This window comes from Phalangium opilio, unplaced genomic scaffold (genome assembly GCF_054372755.1).
Source record: "Phalangium opilio isolate 3A_F unplaced genomic scaffold, DU_Popi_V2 ptg000017l_1, whole genome shotgun sequence".
In the NCBI taxonomy this organism is placed as follows: Eukaryota; Metazoa; Arthropoda; class Arachnida; order Opiliones; family Phalangiidae; genus Phalangium; species Phalangium opilio.
Window position 1 is genome coordinate 14,565,770 of NW_028324151.1, and position 17,051 is coordinate 14,582,820.

A 17,051-nucleotide genomic window follows, 5' to 3' on the forward strand; every position below is an offset into this window, starting at 1 on the left:
AAAGCCGACTTAATTATGACCCCGCGCTTATGGGCTTCCCACCTCAGCCACTCGATGGCTACTTTAGATTGAGGGTCTTTCATTCTATAGCCGTGAGGTGGAACAATTCCAATTGAATTTGGCGCTAGGTGGTCCTTCCTGAAAACGGCGTTGCAAAGCCCGGCAATTGTCACGGCAGTGTTAAAAGGGTTAACGTCCGCAATCTTCTCAAAAATCTCCCTGTACTTTAAGCACCCCTCTCTTAAAATCCTAACGTCCAAACGGCAATAATGTATCAACTCTTCAACATAGTTGAAACCTTTTTTGGCTTCAACTTGCTCGATGTACCATGTAATTAAAACCGAACGTTGTTTTTCGGTTAGCCTGTCTGGCGCGTAAGATTCTAAAAGAGGCATGCTTTCCCTCAAGACATAATTTGTACTCGTAGGATCTTTTGGATCAAACACGTGTTTGGGAACAAAGTTGAAGAGCAAGTGCGGGAAATATCCCTTATTTAAACTAGGGTCTAAGCCAAAAGTGGAAACAAAGCTAGATAAGGGGGATGGGATGAAATTTAAACTATCTATAAATGTCAAATTCTCATATCGAATTTGCATAATCTTCGTTCCCGTCATTATCACTTGAGGGCGCCACGCTTTGATGGCTAACATGGCTTTGTACAGAAATTGTAAATCGTAACCCTTCGCATTATGTGCTATAACGGTTATTTTGGGAGAATTGTGGAATTCTTGAAGATAATTTAAAAAATCCAGAACAGGATCATTCCCGAGAAACACCCGTTCTCGAGGCCCGCAGGTGGCGCAAGTAAATTGATCGGATTTCTCGAGAATGCATTGATCACAGATTTTTTGAGAAATACATAAGATAGGAGTGTGTAGGAAAGCATTAGGGTTTGAAGGGTCTGGGGTATTTTGAACACATTCGAGATCATAAAAGATAGTAACCGAAGGATGGGTCTTAGCTTTTTTAGCCGCGGGGTGGGCTTTAGAGTCGGTAACCTGCATGAAACAATAGTGGGGGTGTGGGTTGAATTTATTGCAGATTACGCAATAGACTTCCCCGCAGTTGTGAAGTGACTTGCGTTTCCCCATATCTATTGTTTTTGCGCAACGGGGGCAATTAAAAACCCTTTGGCAGACTGATAGGGTTTTGCTTCCACTAGCCTTATGGGCCTCAAAGCATTCTTGCCCCCTAAAATCGCGATGACAGGTCTCGCATCTAATTTCACCCCCCACGCAATCTTCGGCCCTTTGACAGGAATAACAATACTTGTTGCAAGCGTGGTTAAAATCTAAGTTGTTATACCCCACAAGGCACCTTTCGCAGAAAAAATTAAAACGGAAGAGAGGGCTAGGTTTGGTGATGACGTCAAAATGATTTTGATAGTTGAAAAGGTATAGCCGCGGCTTTGGATTACCATAGGCACCGGGAATAAAATCGGGTTCCCCGAAAATACGGTGGGGGACGTTTGCTCTAACTGTAAATACTATGACCTGGTAATCAGCCAAGTACGATTGAAATCTAGGTAGAGCACCCGCCCCCGCGCATTCGTCCAATGGTACTTCCGCCGCCACGGCTAATTCCTCCGCCATCTTCCTAAGCCTCTCTCCTGCCTTTTTCCTAATATCCGAACGACATAGTGCTTTGAAATCCGCCTCGAGGCTTTTGTCAAGGGGGTGCATTGTATGCCCCCTGTGTATTTTAGCTAAAATTAGAGCACGTGGGAGGCATAGCTGATCGTTATTTTTAATTTGTATAATGCATTTCTTCTCCCTGGCAAAAGTCTCGAAGCTACAGATACCAATAGCCTTGCAACGCTTGGCGCCTTGGGGCAATCTCACACGCTGTATGGTTATTCCTATAGGACCGAGAAAAAACTTTGAACCCCCTTCAGAATTATAGGCTTTATCAGCCACTACTTCTAGTATGAATCCAATATCTATTTGATCCCTTCTTCTAAAACTAAAGTCCGCGGTTTGAATGCCTGGATTATTAATGCTTGTCATCGAAATTGCAATCATGTCATCGGGTAAACAGTCGTCCAAAACGTATTCTAGAAAGTCGCTTACAGATTCAACGATGTTATTGTTGAATTGTACCTCCATTTCCCATCCATCAAGATTAAAATTGGGGAAGGACACTACCCCGCTAGAAATCACGTTTACACCTGGTGGTGCAACTAGCGGAGATGGGGGTGGAGGTGGAGGAGTAAGAGCCCCACCACCTACCTGTCCTTCCCCTTCATCCATTGACTCGTTCTGAGATGAAGCTATAGGAGGGGTAGTATAACCATCTAAGAAAGAAACGTCGTCGTTTTGAAACGCCTCTTCAAGAGGCGATAAAGGAGGAGGAGAAGGGCTATTGTTAGCCCTAGACTGCCCGGGGGTAATGTTAAACATAGACGGGGGTGTAGAATAGTTTGCCATAAACGTGTCATCGGCATTTAAAAAGGCTATTTCTAACGAGTCTGGAAAGTCGACTAAAAAACTATCAACTTCAATAGGGAGTTCAATTTCTACATTAGAGTTGGCCATTGCGATAATTTAAAAATACGAATACCACAAAATACTAATAATAAATCTGAATAGGCCTAAATAATAATACTAAAACACAAAAATATACTAAAACACTAATGCTAAAACAATAAAACAGTAATGTACTTATAAAAGTCAAATACTAAGTTAAAATGAAAGTATTTATAAAAAAATTTAAAGTACTTATAAAAATTGAAAGTTCTTATAAAAAAATGAAAATACTTATAAACAATTGAGAGTACTTATAAAAATCTAAGTTAAAATGAAAATACTAAAACACTTGTAAAAAATTGAAAATACTTGTAAAACTAAGTTAAAAATACTAAAACGCTTGTAAAAAATTTAAGTTAAATTGAAAACACTTGTAAAAACTAAGTTAAAATACTAAAATACTTGTAAAAAATTTAAAATACTAGGAGTCAACTAACAGTCAAAAATACTAAAGCACTAAGATATGGGCACGGAATAACTCACAAGTTTTGTTTGGGATCAGAAGATTTCTTGGCTTGCATCGACAGCGGGCAGAAGTAAACTGATGAGTAAGCCTAGAGTGATCCGCCCTTTTATACTTTCGTGATACAATTAGAAAAACAGATCCCCCTCAATGTCATAAACATGTCTTAACACGTTTGGGCTAGTCATAAAACACTCTAAATATAAATTCCATTGATAACAATACAACTGGTTCGACCACGCCCCCTTTTAAGGCCCTAAACCATCTGGTGTGGGGTCCAATTAAGGAATTGACAAAATAAATTCTTTTGTTCAAGTTCAGCCCTCTTTAATGGCCATAGAAGTCTTGGAATGACCCAAAAAGACAAAGGGAATAGATGCTTTTGTTCAGCCCCCCTTTTCAAGGTCATAAACCAACCTGTGGGGTGGCCCAATCAAAGAAAAACGAATTCCCATGCATCTCAGGGACCCGAGGCCATTCACCCCTCCCTAAAAGCCATAAATCATTTTGAGGAACCAAATTGAAAATAGGAATGATTTGAATAAATTTAGTTAGAATTTATTTCAACGAGGTTTTATCAAGACTGTAGTAGGTATAATAGCAATACAAAGAACAAATTAAGGAAAAAATTATATTTATTTCGAGTTACATTTCAAGTTTTTTGATTGGTTCTTTTATAATTTAGAAACGTAATAAGGTATGGAATATATTACAATAATAGGATCTAACTTTCATGTCGCAAAAGTTCTTGAATAAACATTTCAATTATAGCTTTCTCGAGATTAACGCGTTTAATTCTTAGTACAATATCGTCATTCGTAGTAAGTGTTGTTGGTATGGGTTGAGTTGGCGGAATGACTTTTTCTTTCTCCCACTCTTCTTGAGGGACATCTCTGTACTTTCTGTTTGGTGGTATATCTTCAGACAAGGGGTTTTGGATGAATATAGGCATGTTATTTGTGGGTAATCCTTGAAGTAGTGGACAGTCTGCCTTGAATTTCTGATGCTCTTCGAAAACATTGTCGTTAGGTTCCCATCCTCGTAGCGTTAAGTCACAAAAATGGCATTTAACAGCGTCCGTCCCCGAACTTAAATAGTAAAACCCATGACGGGCTAGTTCTGACGGTTTTACAAACGTACTCGCAAATGCACCAAACGTTTCTAGACGTGTAATTTCTCGATTCATCTTATCCTGGCGGTGTCTAACAATCAAATGAGGTCCGGACCAAATCAGACGCTATTTATATCCCAAATAAGGAGGTGAAAGGTTAGATTGTAATGGATGCTGTTACTAAGCAGACGTTAATTCGCGAAGCTCTTTCAAAGCCAGGGAAAATAGTGGCCGTTACTTTCATCCTCGTAACTGTATTCCTAGTTGAATTTGCATTTTGGTATTTTAAAAATATTACTTTAATTTCGGGTAACGCAACAAAGACATAACATGTTGAGACTTGTCAAGATAATGCCTTAGGGGCAAACACCTGGAAACAATTAAATGTTTCGTGGTAGGAAGAGTCACCGACTAACAAAGCAATAAATCCGAAAATAGATTCAATTCATAACAATACAACTGATTCGACCATACCCCTAAACCCATTAAAACACGTCTTTATAGTAAAAATAAAAACGGATGGGGATAAATTCTTTTGTTCAAGTTCTGTCCCTTTTTATGGCCATAGACCAGTCTGAACGATGTTACGTATAAATATTACGTATAAATAAAAAGCCGATGGAATGTCTTAACACGTTTGTGTGAGTCATAAATCACTCAGATTCCATTGATATACAAAAGGTTTACCCTCGCCCCCCTTTAAGGTACTAAACCATCGCGACTTTAGGGGGTGGTATGTAGCCCATAAAGGGCAATAAAAAAAAGAAAAGCACCAGTCAATATACCCTCAGGCTAATTATCAAGTACGCACTCAAGAAAATCACGCAATAAAAATCATTCAGTCGTCAGCTTTTAAACCGTAAAGACCTGCCGTAAGGATGCCCGCCAAGATCATAGATTACCGCGTGAACGCCCGTGTTAGACTAAGTAATGAATGCTATGCCGTTTTCGGTGTAAATGGATTCGAGCCAAGCTTACTTTTCACAAAAAAGGACGGGGCTATTGTTATAATCTCGGAAGACGTTTTGAAGGAATTTATGGAGGAGTGGACGGAGATCTATTCAGCTTTGGAAACTGGCGACCTGGGTAATTATCGTTACTTGAACTTGAAAATAAAAATAACCGTTATGGAGGGGAGTATAGTATTCGACGATGGTAGCGTATTCACTCTAACAAAGGCCGAAGCAGGGAAACTGAACGAGAAATTTAGTTTTATGAGATTTCACTTCAAGCTTTTAAACGATCAAGCCGAAGTTATTAAATGCATGTACGAAGCTATTGTAAAACGCATGAATGATATATATCAAAAATATTATGTAAGTCGCGGTACTATGTCTCACAATGATTACGACCGTGTAAAAAATTTCCTAGCAGCGTGTATAGTTCCTTCGAGCATTTTCGAAGATTTTTGTAACTTGGTTCGTGACAAAAACTTGACGCGTAAACTACAATTATATAATTTATTCTACATTTGCTTAAATAACGACGCGTACATTCGCGAATTAATTGGAATTGATTGTGTTCATTAAAAGTTTTTGACTAAAATTCGATTCTTAATAATAATAAGCCTAGAATAACCTACCATAAGACTATATTTTTCAGCATTTACCAAGAATAACCTACCATAAGCCTATCCTTTTCAGCATTTACCAAGAATAACCTACCATAAGCCTATCCTTTTCAGGAACTACAATAGCATAAGCATAAGCCTAGCATAAGCCTATCCCTACAGGTACCAGCCACGTGACGTCATCAAAAATTAGACGCGACGTCATCAAGAAAACCACCACCAGGTGGCTCAACAATTCAAATTTCCCGCCAAAACCATCACGAGACGTCATCAATCCCCCCCCCCAAATTCCTCCCCCCCCCTGCCAACACCAATACGTGACGTCATCAATCCCCCCCCTTCCCCCCCCCCAACACCAGGGATGTCTCTATAAACCCAAAAATTTTACCCCTCCCCCCAAAGGGGGGAAAGAAGGGGGGTAAAATTTTTGGGTTTATAGGGACATCCTTACTCTCTCTCACTCTCTCGGTTAGGTTAGGTTAGGTTAGGTTAGGTTAGGTTAGGTTAGGTTAGGTTAGGTTAGGTTAGGTTAGGTTAGGTTAGGTTAGGTTAGGTTAGGTTAGGTTAGGTTAGGTTAGGTTAGGTTAGGTTAGGTTAGGTTAGGTTAGGTTAGGTTAGGTTAGGTTAGGTTAGGTTAGGTTAGGTTAGGTTAGGTTAGGTTAGGTTAGGTTAGGTTAGGTTAGGTTAGGTTAGGTTAGGTTAGGTTAGGTTAGGTTAGGTTAGGTTAGGTTAGGTTAGGTTAGGTTAGGTTAGGTTAGGTTAGGTTAGGTTAGGTTAGGTTAGGTTAGGTTAGGTTAGGTTAGGTTAGGTTAGGTTAGGTTAGGTTAGGTTAGGTTAGGTTAGGTTAGGTTAGGTTAGGTTAGGTTAGGTTAGGTTAGGTTAGGTTAGGTTAGGTTAGGTTAGGTTAGGTTAGGTTAGGTTAGGTTAGGTTAGGTTAGGTTAGGTTAGGTTAGGTTAGGTTAGGTTAGGTTAGGTTAGGTTAGGTTAGGTTAGGTTAGGTTAGGTTAGGTTAGGTTAGGTTAGGTTAGGTTAGGTTAGGTTAGGTTAGGTTAGGTTAGGTTAGGTTAGGTTAGGTTAGGTTAGGTTAGGTTAGGTTAGGTTAGGTTAGGTTAGGTTAGGTTAGGTTAGGTTAGGTTAGGTTAGGTTAGGTTAGGTTAGGTTAGGTTAGGTTAGGTTAGGTTAGGTTAGGTTAGGTTAGGTTAGGTTAGGTTAGGTTAGGTTAGGTTAGGTTAGGTTAGGTTAGGTTAGGTTAGGTTAGGTTAGGTTAGGTTAGGTTAGGTTAGGTTAGGTTAGGTTAGGTTAGGTTAGGTTAGGTTAGGTTAGGTTAGGTTAGGTTAGGTTAGGTTAGGTTAGGTTAGGTTAGGTTAGGTTAGGTTAGGTTAGGTTAGGTTAGGTTAGGTTAGGTTAGGTTAGGTTAGGTTAGGTTAGGTTAGGTTAGGTTAGGTTAGGTTAGGTTAGGTTAGGTTAGGTTAGGTTAGGTTAGGTTAGGTTAGGTTAGGTTAGGTTAGGTTAGGTTAGGTTAGGTTAGGTTAGGTTAGGTTAGGTTAGGTTAGGTTAGGTTAGGTTAGGTTAGGTTAGGTTAGGTTAGGTTAGGTTAGGTTAGGTTAGGTTAGGTTAGGTTAGGTTAGGTTAGGTTAGGTTAGGTTAGGTTAGGTTAGGTTAGGTTAGGTTAGGTTAGGTTAGGATACTTCTCAAATACAAGCGATAACATTGACACGTTGTGTGACGTAATATTCACTTGTACTTGGTAACAATCACGTGAAATTCATGTAATATCAGAAGTGAGATGAGACTAGAAGTGAGGGGCTCTAGCATTGGTAATAGATTCTGGCATTAGTGAACAAATTTGAGAATTTTACGCCGCTTCAATCGCGCCTACGCTACAGAGAAAAAATTGGTCGAGTTCAAAAAAAATTTCTTACCCCCTTCCCCTCAACCTAAAGCGGCGAAACACGGACGCGGGTGCTTGAATCTAGTTCGGCCGTCTACCGCCACGAGCGTCTCACGTTTTGGAGGGGAAATTCTGAAACCGCCACTAGAGGGCCAACCGTTGGTGTGTTATCAAGAATATTCACTTTCGCCGAGTGAGGAATTTGGTTAGCTCAGTACTTCTAGTCTCATCTCACTTCTGGTAATATCTACCTATTTGTCATGCAATATTTTAGTAAGGGTTATATTCAATTTCCCTCTAATGCATGTGAATATAGGTGAAACTATACTTCTAAACCTTTTTGACTGTGAGAAAATCAACAGAAATACCTTCAATGATAAATTTAGAGTATATTAAATTATTATTATCAAAAGTTATAAGGTTCTTATGTCAACAGTGATATCTTACACAATATTTTCCAAGACCCTCCCCCGTTCTCGGCAACAATTAGTATTTAACATTATTCGAACTCCCTTCCATCCTGTCAACGTTATGTAATTTGTGAACAGTCTCTTATTCGTGTTGTTGGGAAGACCGCTTAAAACATTTTTTTTTTCTGAATTTGTATCTTTCGGGTCGGATACTTCTGAATTTGTATCTTTCGGGTCGGATACTTCTGAATTGGTATCTTTCGGGTCGGATACTTATGAATTTGCATCTTTGGGGTTAGATACTGCTGAATTTGTATCTTTCGGGTCGGATACTTCTGAATTTGTATCTTTGGGGTCAGATACTGCTGAATTTGTATCTTTCGGGTCGGATACTTCTGAATTTGTATCTTTCGGGTCGGATACTTATGAATTTGCATCTTTGGGGTCGAATACTTCTGAATTTGTGTCTTACGGGTCGGATACTTCTGAATTTGTATCTTAGGGTTGGATACTTATGAATTTGTATCTTTGGGGTCGGATACTTATAAATTTGTATCTTTGGGGTCGGATACTTATGAATTTGTATCTTACGGGTCGGATACTTCTGAATTTGTATCTTAGGGTTGGATACTTATGAATTTGTATCTTTGGGGTCGGATACTTATGAATTTGCATCTTTGGGGTCGAATACTTCTGAATTTGTGTCTTACGGGTCGGATACTTCTGAATTTGTATCTTAGGGTTGGATACTTATGAATTTGTATCTTTGGGGTCGGATACTTATGAATTTGTATCTTACGGGTCTGGATACTTCTGAATTTGTATCTTACGGGTCGGATACTTATGAATTTGGATCTTTGGGGTCGGATACTACTGAATTTGCATATTTCGGGTCGGATACTTCTGAATTTGCATCTTTGGGGTCAGATACTGCTGATGTTGTATCTTTCTGGTCGGATACTTCGGAATTGGTATCTTTCGGGTGGGATACTTCTGAATTGGTATCTTTCGGGTCGGATACTGCTGAATTTGTATCTTTCGGGTCGGATACTTCTGAATTTGTATCTTACGGGTCGGATACTTCTGAATTTGTATCTTACGGGTTGGATACTTATAAATTTGGATCTTTGGGGTCGGATACTTCTGAATTTGCATATTTCGGGTCGGATACTTCTGAATTTGCATCTTTGGGGTCAGATACTGCTGAATTTGTATCTTTCGGGTCGGATACTTCTGAATTGGTATCTTTCGGGTGGGATACTTATAAATTTGGATCTTTGGGGTCGGATACTTCTGAATTTGCATATTTCGGGTCGGATACTTCTGAATTTGCATCTTTGGGGTCAGATACTGCTGAATTTGTATCTTTCGGGTCGGATACTTCTGAATTGGTATCTTTCGGGTCGGATACTGCTGAATTTGTATCTTTCGGGTCGGATACTTCTGAATTGGTATCTTTGGGGTCGGATACTTATGAATTTGTATCTTTGGGGTCGGATACTTATGAATTTGTATCTTTGGGGTCGGATACTTATGAATTTGTATCTTTGGGGTCGGATACTTATGAATTTGTATCTTTATGATCGGATACTTATGAATTTGTATCTTTGGGCTTGGATACACAGCATAAGTAAATTTATACTGGTAATATTTTTATCACTGTTTAGGGTAGGGCATCGAGGGGCTATTCACTGTGATTTTATGCACGGTAAATCATTTAAGAATTGTAAGAGATAGCGCTATTCACTTATTAGGGTAAGGTATAAAGGGGTTATCCACTCATTAGGGTAGGGTATAGAGGGGCTATTTACTCGTACGATGGGGCTACTATTAAGAGCCCTTGGGTCGTCTTGTTAACTTTACACGCATAGACTTACATATATTCTCGTTACAGGGAACCGATGGATTTGGAAGGGGGACTGTTTGTAGAACAACTCCACAGACCTGCCGTGGCAATCGTCTACCTAGAAGACCTCTCTACACCGGAAGAGGAATCTCCGACAAACAACAACACAGACCTTGGTTCATCTTCCAACCTAAGACTTGAGAACACTAAAAGAGCATTGTCTCCCAAACGTCCACACAGACCTTGGTTCATCGTTATCCTAACAATAATTCAACTTATTGCCCTGATCGTCTTACTTGCAATGGGAGGTAAATATTGAAAATACGTCGAAATGTTTAACATACTGATCTTAGAAATAAACCATATTATTATCTTTTAAAGGTGTGACCTACGTAGGACTTGAACCCCGAAAAGAATCAGTCAAAGGAGTGCTGACAATGCATAACGAACAGGAAATTGACATTTGGCAAAGACCGAACTCTTGGATTGGACCCCAAATGGCAACCTTAATCAGTAAGATGTTTGAAACTTGCTTTGAATATTATCTTTCACAAAGAGACAAGCTAAAGTTTGTTGTTGAATTCTTTACAGGATATGGTGCCCTTAACGTTCCTTGCATGAGAAAGGACAAGTTGGTGGAGCAAGTTCTGTTTACCCAAGCTTACGAGGAGAAAGCGGAGCTCGGCTGCTGCATCTACTTCAATCAACAGGGCGGCTACCTCGCAGCGACCACAACTTTCGAAGAATGCAAACTTCCGACAGCCAGGGGTAAAAACTCCCGTTACTCTCTATAAATTTTGTCGTGATTATTAACCTTGTTTTTCTTTTAAAGGTGCATCTACTTTCTACGACACAAAATGCTCCGAAAAGCGACCCACAGCCGCTTGGGATGACTGTTTTGAGACCGTGTTTCGAGGGATATTCGGGAACTTGCCAACTAACAACAGAAGAAGAGTGTCAGGCTCTCAAAGGACACATTTTTGCCAAACAGAAAGAGCAGTGCAGCCAAGTGACACTTCCCGAGACAATTTTAAGACCATGTTGCATCGGATACTTGGGCAGCTGCAAAATGACGACAAAAGAAGACTGCCAGTCACTTAAAGGACACCACTACTACGAAGACAAAGACCATTGCAGCGAGGTAAAACCCCTTTACTCTTTCTATTCCCCTAGTTACGAAACTAACCAGACTTTTCTCTTTCAGGTTTTTTGCCTACCAAATGTCTGCGGTAGTCTCGGACTCCAAGCTAATAAGGATCGTAGCTTTTGGCCACAAACTATAAACCAAAGCTGGCGCTACATTACGTCCGTATTCCACCACGCTGGCATCCTGCACTTTGCCATGGTCTTCGTTGTTCAGTGGTTCGTGGGAGGACCCATAGAAGCCACCGTGGGACCAGTCCGAATGGGTCTTGCCTTCATGTCCGGAACGATTGGAGGGAACATGGTAAGTCTTTGAATTTATGGAACAATGTACAAATTTTCGAAACTGATAATTTTTCTCTTTAAAAGGTGGCCGCCTTCTTTCTTCCTCGTCTCCCTCAAGTGGGAAGCGGTGGTGGCGTATTTACAATCGTAGCCATATCCCTCGTCGAATGCATTCAGGAACTCCAACGCGGAAAACGAAAACACCTCATCCACCTGCTGGTCGTCATTCTACTAATGCTGTTGCTGGTCATCAGTGGAGTTCTTCCCTTCGTAAACAACATCGCACACTTCGGGGGTTTGATCTACGGACTTCCCGTCGCGTTAGCCATTATGCCTCACCTGAGCTTCAACCGAAGAACTTGCAAAGCACGCCGCGTAATTTTTCTTACCTCCCTAGCACTATTGATTATTTTTATTGTACTTTTCGTAACCCTTTTTTACCTAATTAAGAACGCCAATTTATGTAATTTGTATTTCGGTTGCGTGCCTTTCACCAAAAACCTATGTGAATTAAACTCTCCACTTGGCACAACCTAAGTTGGACTTCTAAATCCGAATTGAACATTACTTAAGCAAAATTAAGCCATTTGTAAAGTTTTTAGTGTTTATTAAGGTGGAAGTTCCCGATTATACTCCAAAAAAGAGTAAACTAGTTCCCATTTTATTTCAAAAGCAAAGAAGCTATCGACAAACTGTTTTCTTGATAATTTTTAGTGAAACCTTACCTTGTTCTCAATATAAAATTGAGAGTTGGACTTGCTTCAGTTAATTAATTAAAATTATTTTATTAACTATAATAAAATGAGACTCAGTTCCCGTTTAATTTCGTTTCCAGTGAGGCAATTTTCGAAATTGAAACTTCAAATAATATAGCATAAATACATTCGTTTCTTGCAACAAAAACTATAAATTTATATTTAATACTTAATTATTTATTGACGAAAAACCACTTTTTGGTGATGAAATAATAGGTGGCACCATGGTCGCGATTTTATATTTTGGTTTAGTAATATTTCTTGGGGCGTGGACTTGGGTCCAGGCCCAGCCTCACCCTACAATAACGTTGGTGTTGCCTGCCACCACATTAAGGGTACCAAAGATCTTTTCTTTGAAAGGAATAAAGAATAGGACAAACCGATACCTTTCCCAGTTTGCCTTATTCTTTCCCACTAAAAAGAAATACAGTTTGAAGTTGTATGATACCCCCCCCCTTTAATAGAAGAAGTTCAGGCAACAAAATTTGTAGGCATACAAAATAGGAGTCGTTTCAAGATCAGTGGCATCATCGTTCGGTCCCCATTTCCAATAACGAAACCCTTTACCACCCCAACCTAATGGGTCCGCGCCCCGAGGCAAAAGAAATATTCATTCTCAGGTCGTAAAAGCTATTGCAGTCTCTGTATGTTTAGCCTGCATACATGCTTTTGCTATACATGGTTTTCAGAATAGGAGGATTGATACCATTTATACCAGTAGGCCCGGGTACTTGGCGGACAAAGTGAAGTACCAAGTAGACTAGCCTCCTGGTGTTAATGGTATCAATCCTCCTAGTCTGAAATCTATTAAATGAATAGTATAAGTTGAGTTATGAGTTCTATACTCCTTCGTATCATAACCCGCGATGACTCTTTTCTTTGTCAAAGAGCGACAAATGTTCAAGATATCGCAAAATACAATTATTCAGAAAAACACTGTTTCGAGAAAAATTCTAGACCCACACATTTCGAAAGGTAAATTGTGTAAAGATCCCTCGTACATCATCAAAGTTAAAAAAAACCTGAAACTAGACGCCTCTAAAAATCGCACTAACTGGCGTGAAATAACGACACTGAGTAGCCAACATGCGGCTCGAATAATACATATCGAATTATATTAATTACATTACTTAAAATTACTCAGATTCAATTTACGGTCTGCAACATATAACAAATATTTCTAGCCTTTCCGATCAGAATATCAATTAGTTGCTGTTTTTTTCGTTTGAATTTATTGCTAAAGAGGTACTAATCTTGAAACTTTGAGGGAGTATAGATACTGATTCTTCCGGGACAATAGGTCGCGGCACTTAGAAAGCTCTCTTTTTATTAGCCTTCTCTCCCCACTCACTTCTACGAAAAAGTGAACTGCGAGGGCTCCCCAGAGTCCCCAATAAAGAGAAGCTAGCTTCTTTACCTACTCTTCGTTCCTGAACTTGCATATGTCAGTGAGAGGTTTTTCCGAGGGGCAGTCATTCAGCGTATTCGGTGTATAATACCGCTGCCCTTTGCAGTGCTAAAATGATTACTCTAAAACCGTACAAAGAATCTAAGAGTGACTAGCCCCTCATAGGGGCCAAAAATCGCGAGCTAGTATAGCATATGAGCCACAGAAAAAGTTCAAGTTGGACATTTTCTACACACCCTGCGAATGCAAAGGACTGTTATTTTTGAATTTGCAATACCCCTGGAGCATAATGTTTTTCTATGCTTAAAATTAGTCAATCGCTTCAGGCGAAAAAATCATTCACATCCCCAGCTTTTCTATTACGAGGCCTGAATAGTAGGATAGACAGTATAGTATTGTTATATTTTTCCAAGATAACCTCTGGTATTTACCCTTATATTTGTTTCGTTAAAGCGAGATTTTCTTGGTAGTTAGCAAAAGCTATAGCAACTTAGCAGGGAGTGACCACGCCTTTTTTTAGACTTCTCCCTATTAAAGGTGACGATGTTAAATTTATAAATAGACTCGAGACACTTTTACAGATCATTGGTCGGATTGTGATTTTTATGGTTTGAAAAAGGACGGTACTTTTCATAATTATTTGCATTTATAATGAGCATTCCGGTGGCCCTCCAGCGCCATCTAGTTTTCAAAAACGCCCGATTTAAAGTGCGACCTTCCACCTTAAATTCATTTATTTTAATGATAGATTTTTGATAATAAAGTTTCGAAATTGAACCGATTTAAAACCGAAATAGAACATTATTAGTTATTACTTTGGATAAAAAAATCAAAAGTTTCATTAAAAATCAACCTAAATTCTGTAATTTAAACAACATTTTCATTTTTATCGAAATGAAACATTTATAAAACCGTTTTCCTAACTAAATTTAATACCTGCTCTCAATTTCTTTCAGTAATTTTTGAATATTTTGGTCGTTGGTAAATTTAAAAAATTGAGATTCATGAACGTAACTAGTATGTGTTCTTGATATATTATGTATAAATCTTGTATGTAAATTTTCGATAAACAATGTTATCTTTGACAAAATCAAGCTATAAAATGTAGATACACAGGAACGAAACCTTTGCAAACTATTTTCGAAATGAAATATAAAATATAAAATATAAAATTTGTTAATAATATTGTTACTTAAGATTTTGAAAGACTTGGGAAATACCAAAATATCCATAGAAAATCTGTTTTTTTCTATTTTTATTTTGGTGTTGTTCAAGCCACTTCAAAACTATTTTATTAAACTTTTGAATCTAAGACGTTTCAAAAAATGTTAAAACAGGCGCGAGTATCATAAACATCTTAATCCCCTTAGAAAGTAAAATGCAAAACAGAGTTGCGATTGTTGGACGGCATATCTTTTATGGGTTTAGTGCCCCGTATTGTTAGCCCATGGTGATATGAAGAACTAAAGTTTTCGTTTCCGTTTTTTACCTCTCCGAGTGACGATGACGTCACGGAGAGGTTTTACACTGGACGTGTCTGTGTGTGTGTGTGTGTGTCTGTCTGTCTGTGTGGATGTGTGTCTGTCAGACCCCACGTGACCGCGTTCGCAGTTTCCAAATCGGAGCAAACGTGTTCGCCATTTCCGAACTGCTTTCACAGTCACGGAAATGGCTCCTCTACTTGAGTTCTCACACCAGCATCTTCTGGTCTTTGTCCATCCCACACGGACACCAGTCTGTACTTACTGGCTTCTAATAACCACCATCTTTTGGTCTTCGTCCATCCCACATGGACACCAGTCTGTACATACTGGCTTCTAATCACCACCATCTTCTGGTCTTTGTCCATCCCACTTGGACACCAGTCTGTACATTCTGGCTTCTAAACACCACCATCTACTGGTCTTCCATCTATTCCACATAGACACCAATCTGTCTCATTGGCTTCTACTCCATTATCATCGTTTGATTTTAGGATATACGCGGCGATCAGCTAGGGTTACGAGAAACGTCTAGCCTCCCTAAGGTGGGATCTCCACCAAAGGTTTTCGCAATTGCGCTTTTTCCTTACTATTATTTATAATGGAAACGAATCGTATATATACCCCAAAATTTGAAGAAAGCGGGCAAGAGGGGTACCCTTCACTTTAAACGTCAATATTAGCAAAGTTTGAGATGATAATAGGTATAACTTTATTTTAAACGATTTAACTATTATTAATGTTAATTATTGAAGATTAAAATAATTAAAAATTATTATATTTATTTAAATATTAAAGATAATCTTGTTTCTCAACTCAAAATTAATACGGAAAGAGTTAAAAAGCAGTCTATGTTTTTGTCTGTGTGTGTCCGTCCATTGTTACACTAGTGCGTCGCGTTAGCAGTTAGCCTTGTGTTGATGTGTTAAGAAATCATACAGAACCTTAATATTCCCTTTTTCCATAATATAAAGTGAATATGTGGAAGTATTTTTCGTAATTATGATGCATTTAGTACTTTTGTAGCTTTAAAGCTCTGTTTCATTTTGATATTCCAAAGATTTTTTTTAATATTGTTATTTGAAATGGCTGTTTATATATTACTTAAGCTATACTACATCTGTATATAGAATAATCCTTGGTTTAATGATTTCATGAAGAAAACTAAGACCTAGACTCCGGCGGGTATATTAAGTATCATCCGTAATAGGCTTAGTGAAACAAAGAGTAAATAATTGAGGCCTGAGGTGAAGTAAACTTTGGGCTTTGATTTTCGTGTCTGAAATGAAGAGACATCAACGGTTCAGAATGAGCCGAAAGTTAAATACACTATTAAATAATCAGGTTAAGATTTTATAATAGAAGAAAAGATCATGGTGGCTATTAGAATAGTAAAAGGGCTAACGGTAAACGGGTAGTAGCTACAGACTTTTTATTCTCTTTATGGTATGCATTGACTATTAGTGCGTCTAGCTACAATTTAGCTTTGGTGTTATTTAACGTTAACATTCATGTTGGCAAACTAAGAATATTGTTGAGGTGAGACGAGACGATAGTGTTTACACTGCAAACCAGTTGTGAATGTAGCTATCAGAATATACGGTAAACAGCTGAAGCGTAGACTTCATTTCCTGATCTTTTCCCCATTGACTGATTTCCATGTGTCCAAGATTTATCCTTATTGGATGTAAAATGTCGTCTGCTTTACTGTATTATTCGCTATGCTTGGAATACTGCTTCAATATTTCGTAAATTTTTACTTCAAAAAAGAGAAATAATTCCATATCTAGGTAAATAAGTTTGTAGTAGTAGACCTCTTGACTCGGAGAGGTAATATTTTGGTTTTCCCAACTTGTAAATAAAATTCCTATTACAGTTAGGCAGGGCTTTTGGAAATAGAAACACACGCCAAAAGTATACAGATATAAAAACAAAAAGTACACTTTTTTGAAACTTGCTCGCGCCGTGTAATATGAGACAGCCCTCCTTTATCCTAGAATAGTGTCGACCCCCCTGCGTATGATTACCTTCCCTACCGTGGCACAGAGAACAAGCGGTAAATAGGCTCAAAAAGTAGCAGATGCTAGTTCTAGTACCAAAAAATAACATTTGGATCGCCAGCACCATGTACTACTTTCTATCAACCTTTGACGTGAAGAATCT

The 17,051-nt window shown here is 38.7% G+C and overlaps 1 protein-coding gene across 1 annotated transcript; it reads left to right on the top strand.

Annotated features, from left to right (window-relative positions):
* The first annotated feature begins 10,263 nt into the window (after positions 1 to 10,263).
* Positions 10,264 to 11,168, top strand: LOC149704571 (uncharacterized). The gene is made up of 4 exons (XM_089865822.1): positions 10,264 to 10,329; positions 10,408 to 10,584; positions 10,649 to 10,957; positions 11,021 to 11,168. The coding sequence occupies exons 1-3, from the start codon at positions 10,314 to 10,316 to the stop codon at positions 10,915 to 10,917; spliced, it is 462 nt and encodes a 153-aa protein (XP_089721948.1). The 5' UTR covers positions 10,264 to 10,313; the 3' UTR covers positions 10,918 to 10,957; positions 11,021 to 11,168.
* The last annotated feature ends 5,883 nt before the right edge of the window (positions 11,169 to 17,051 follow it).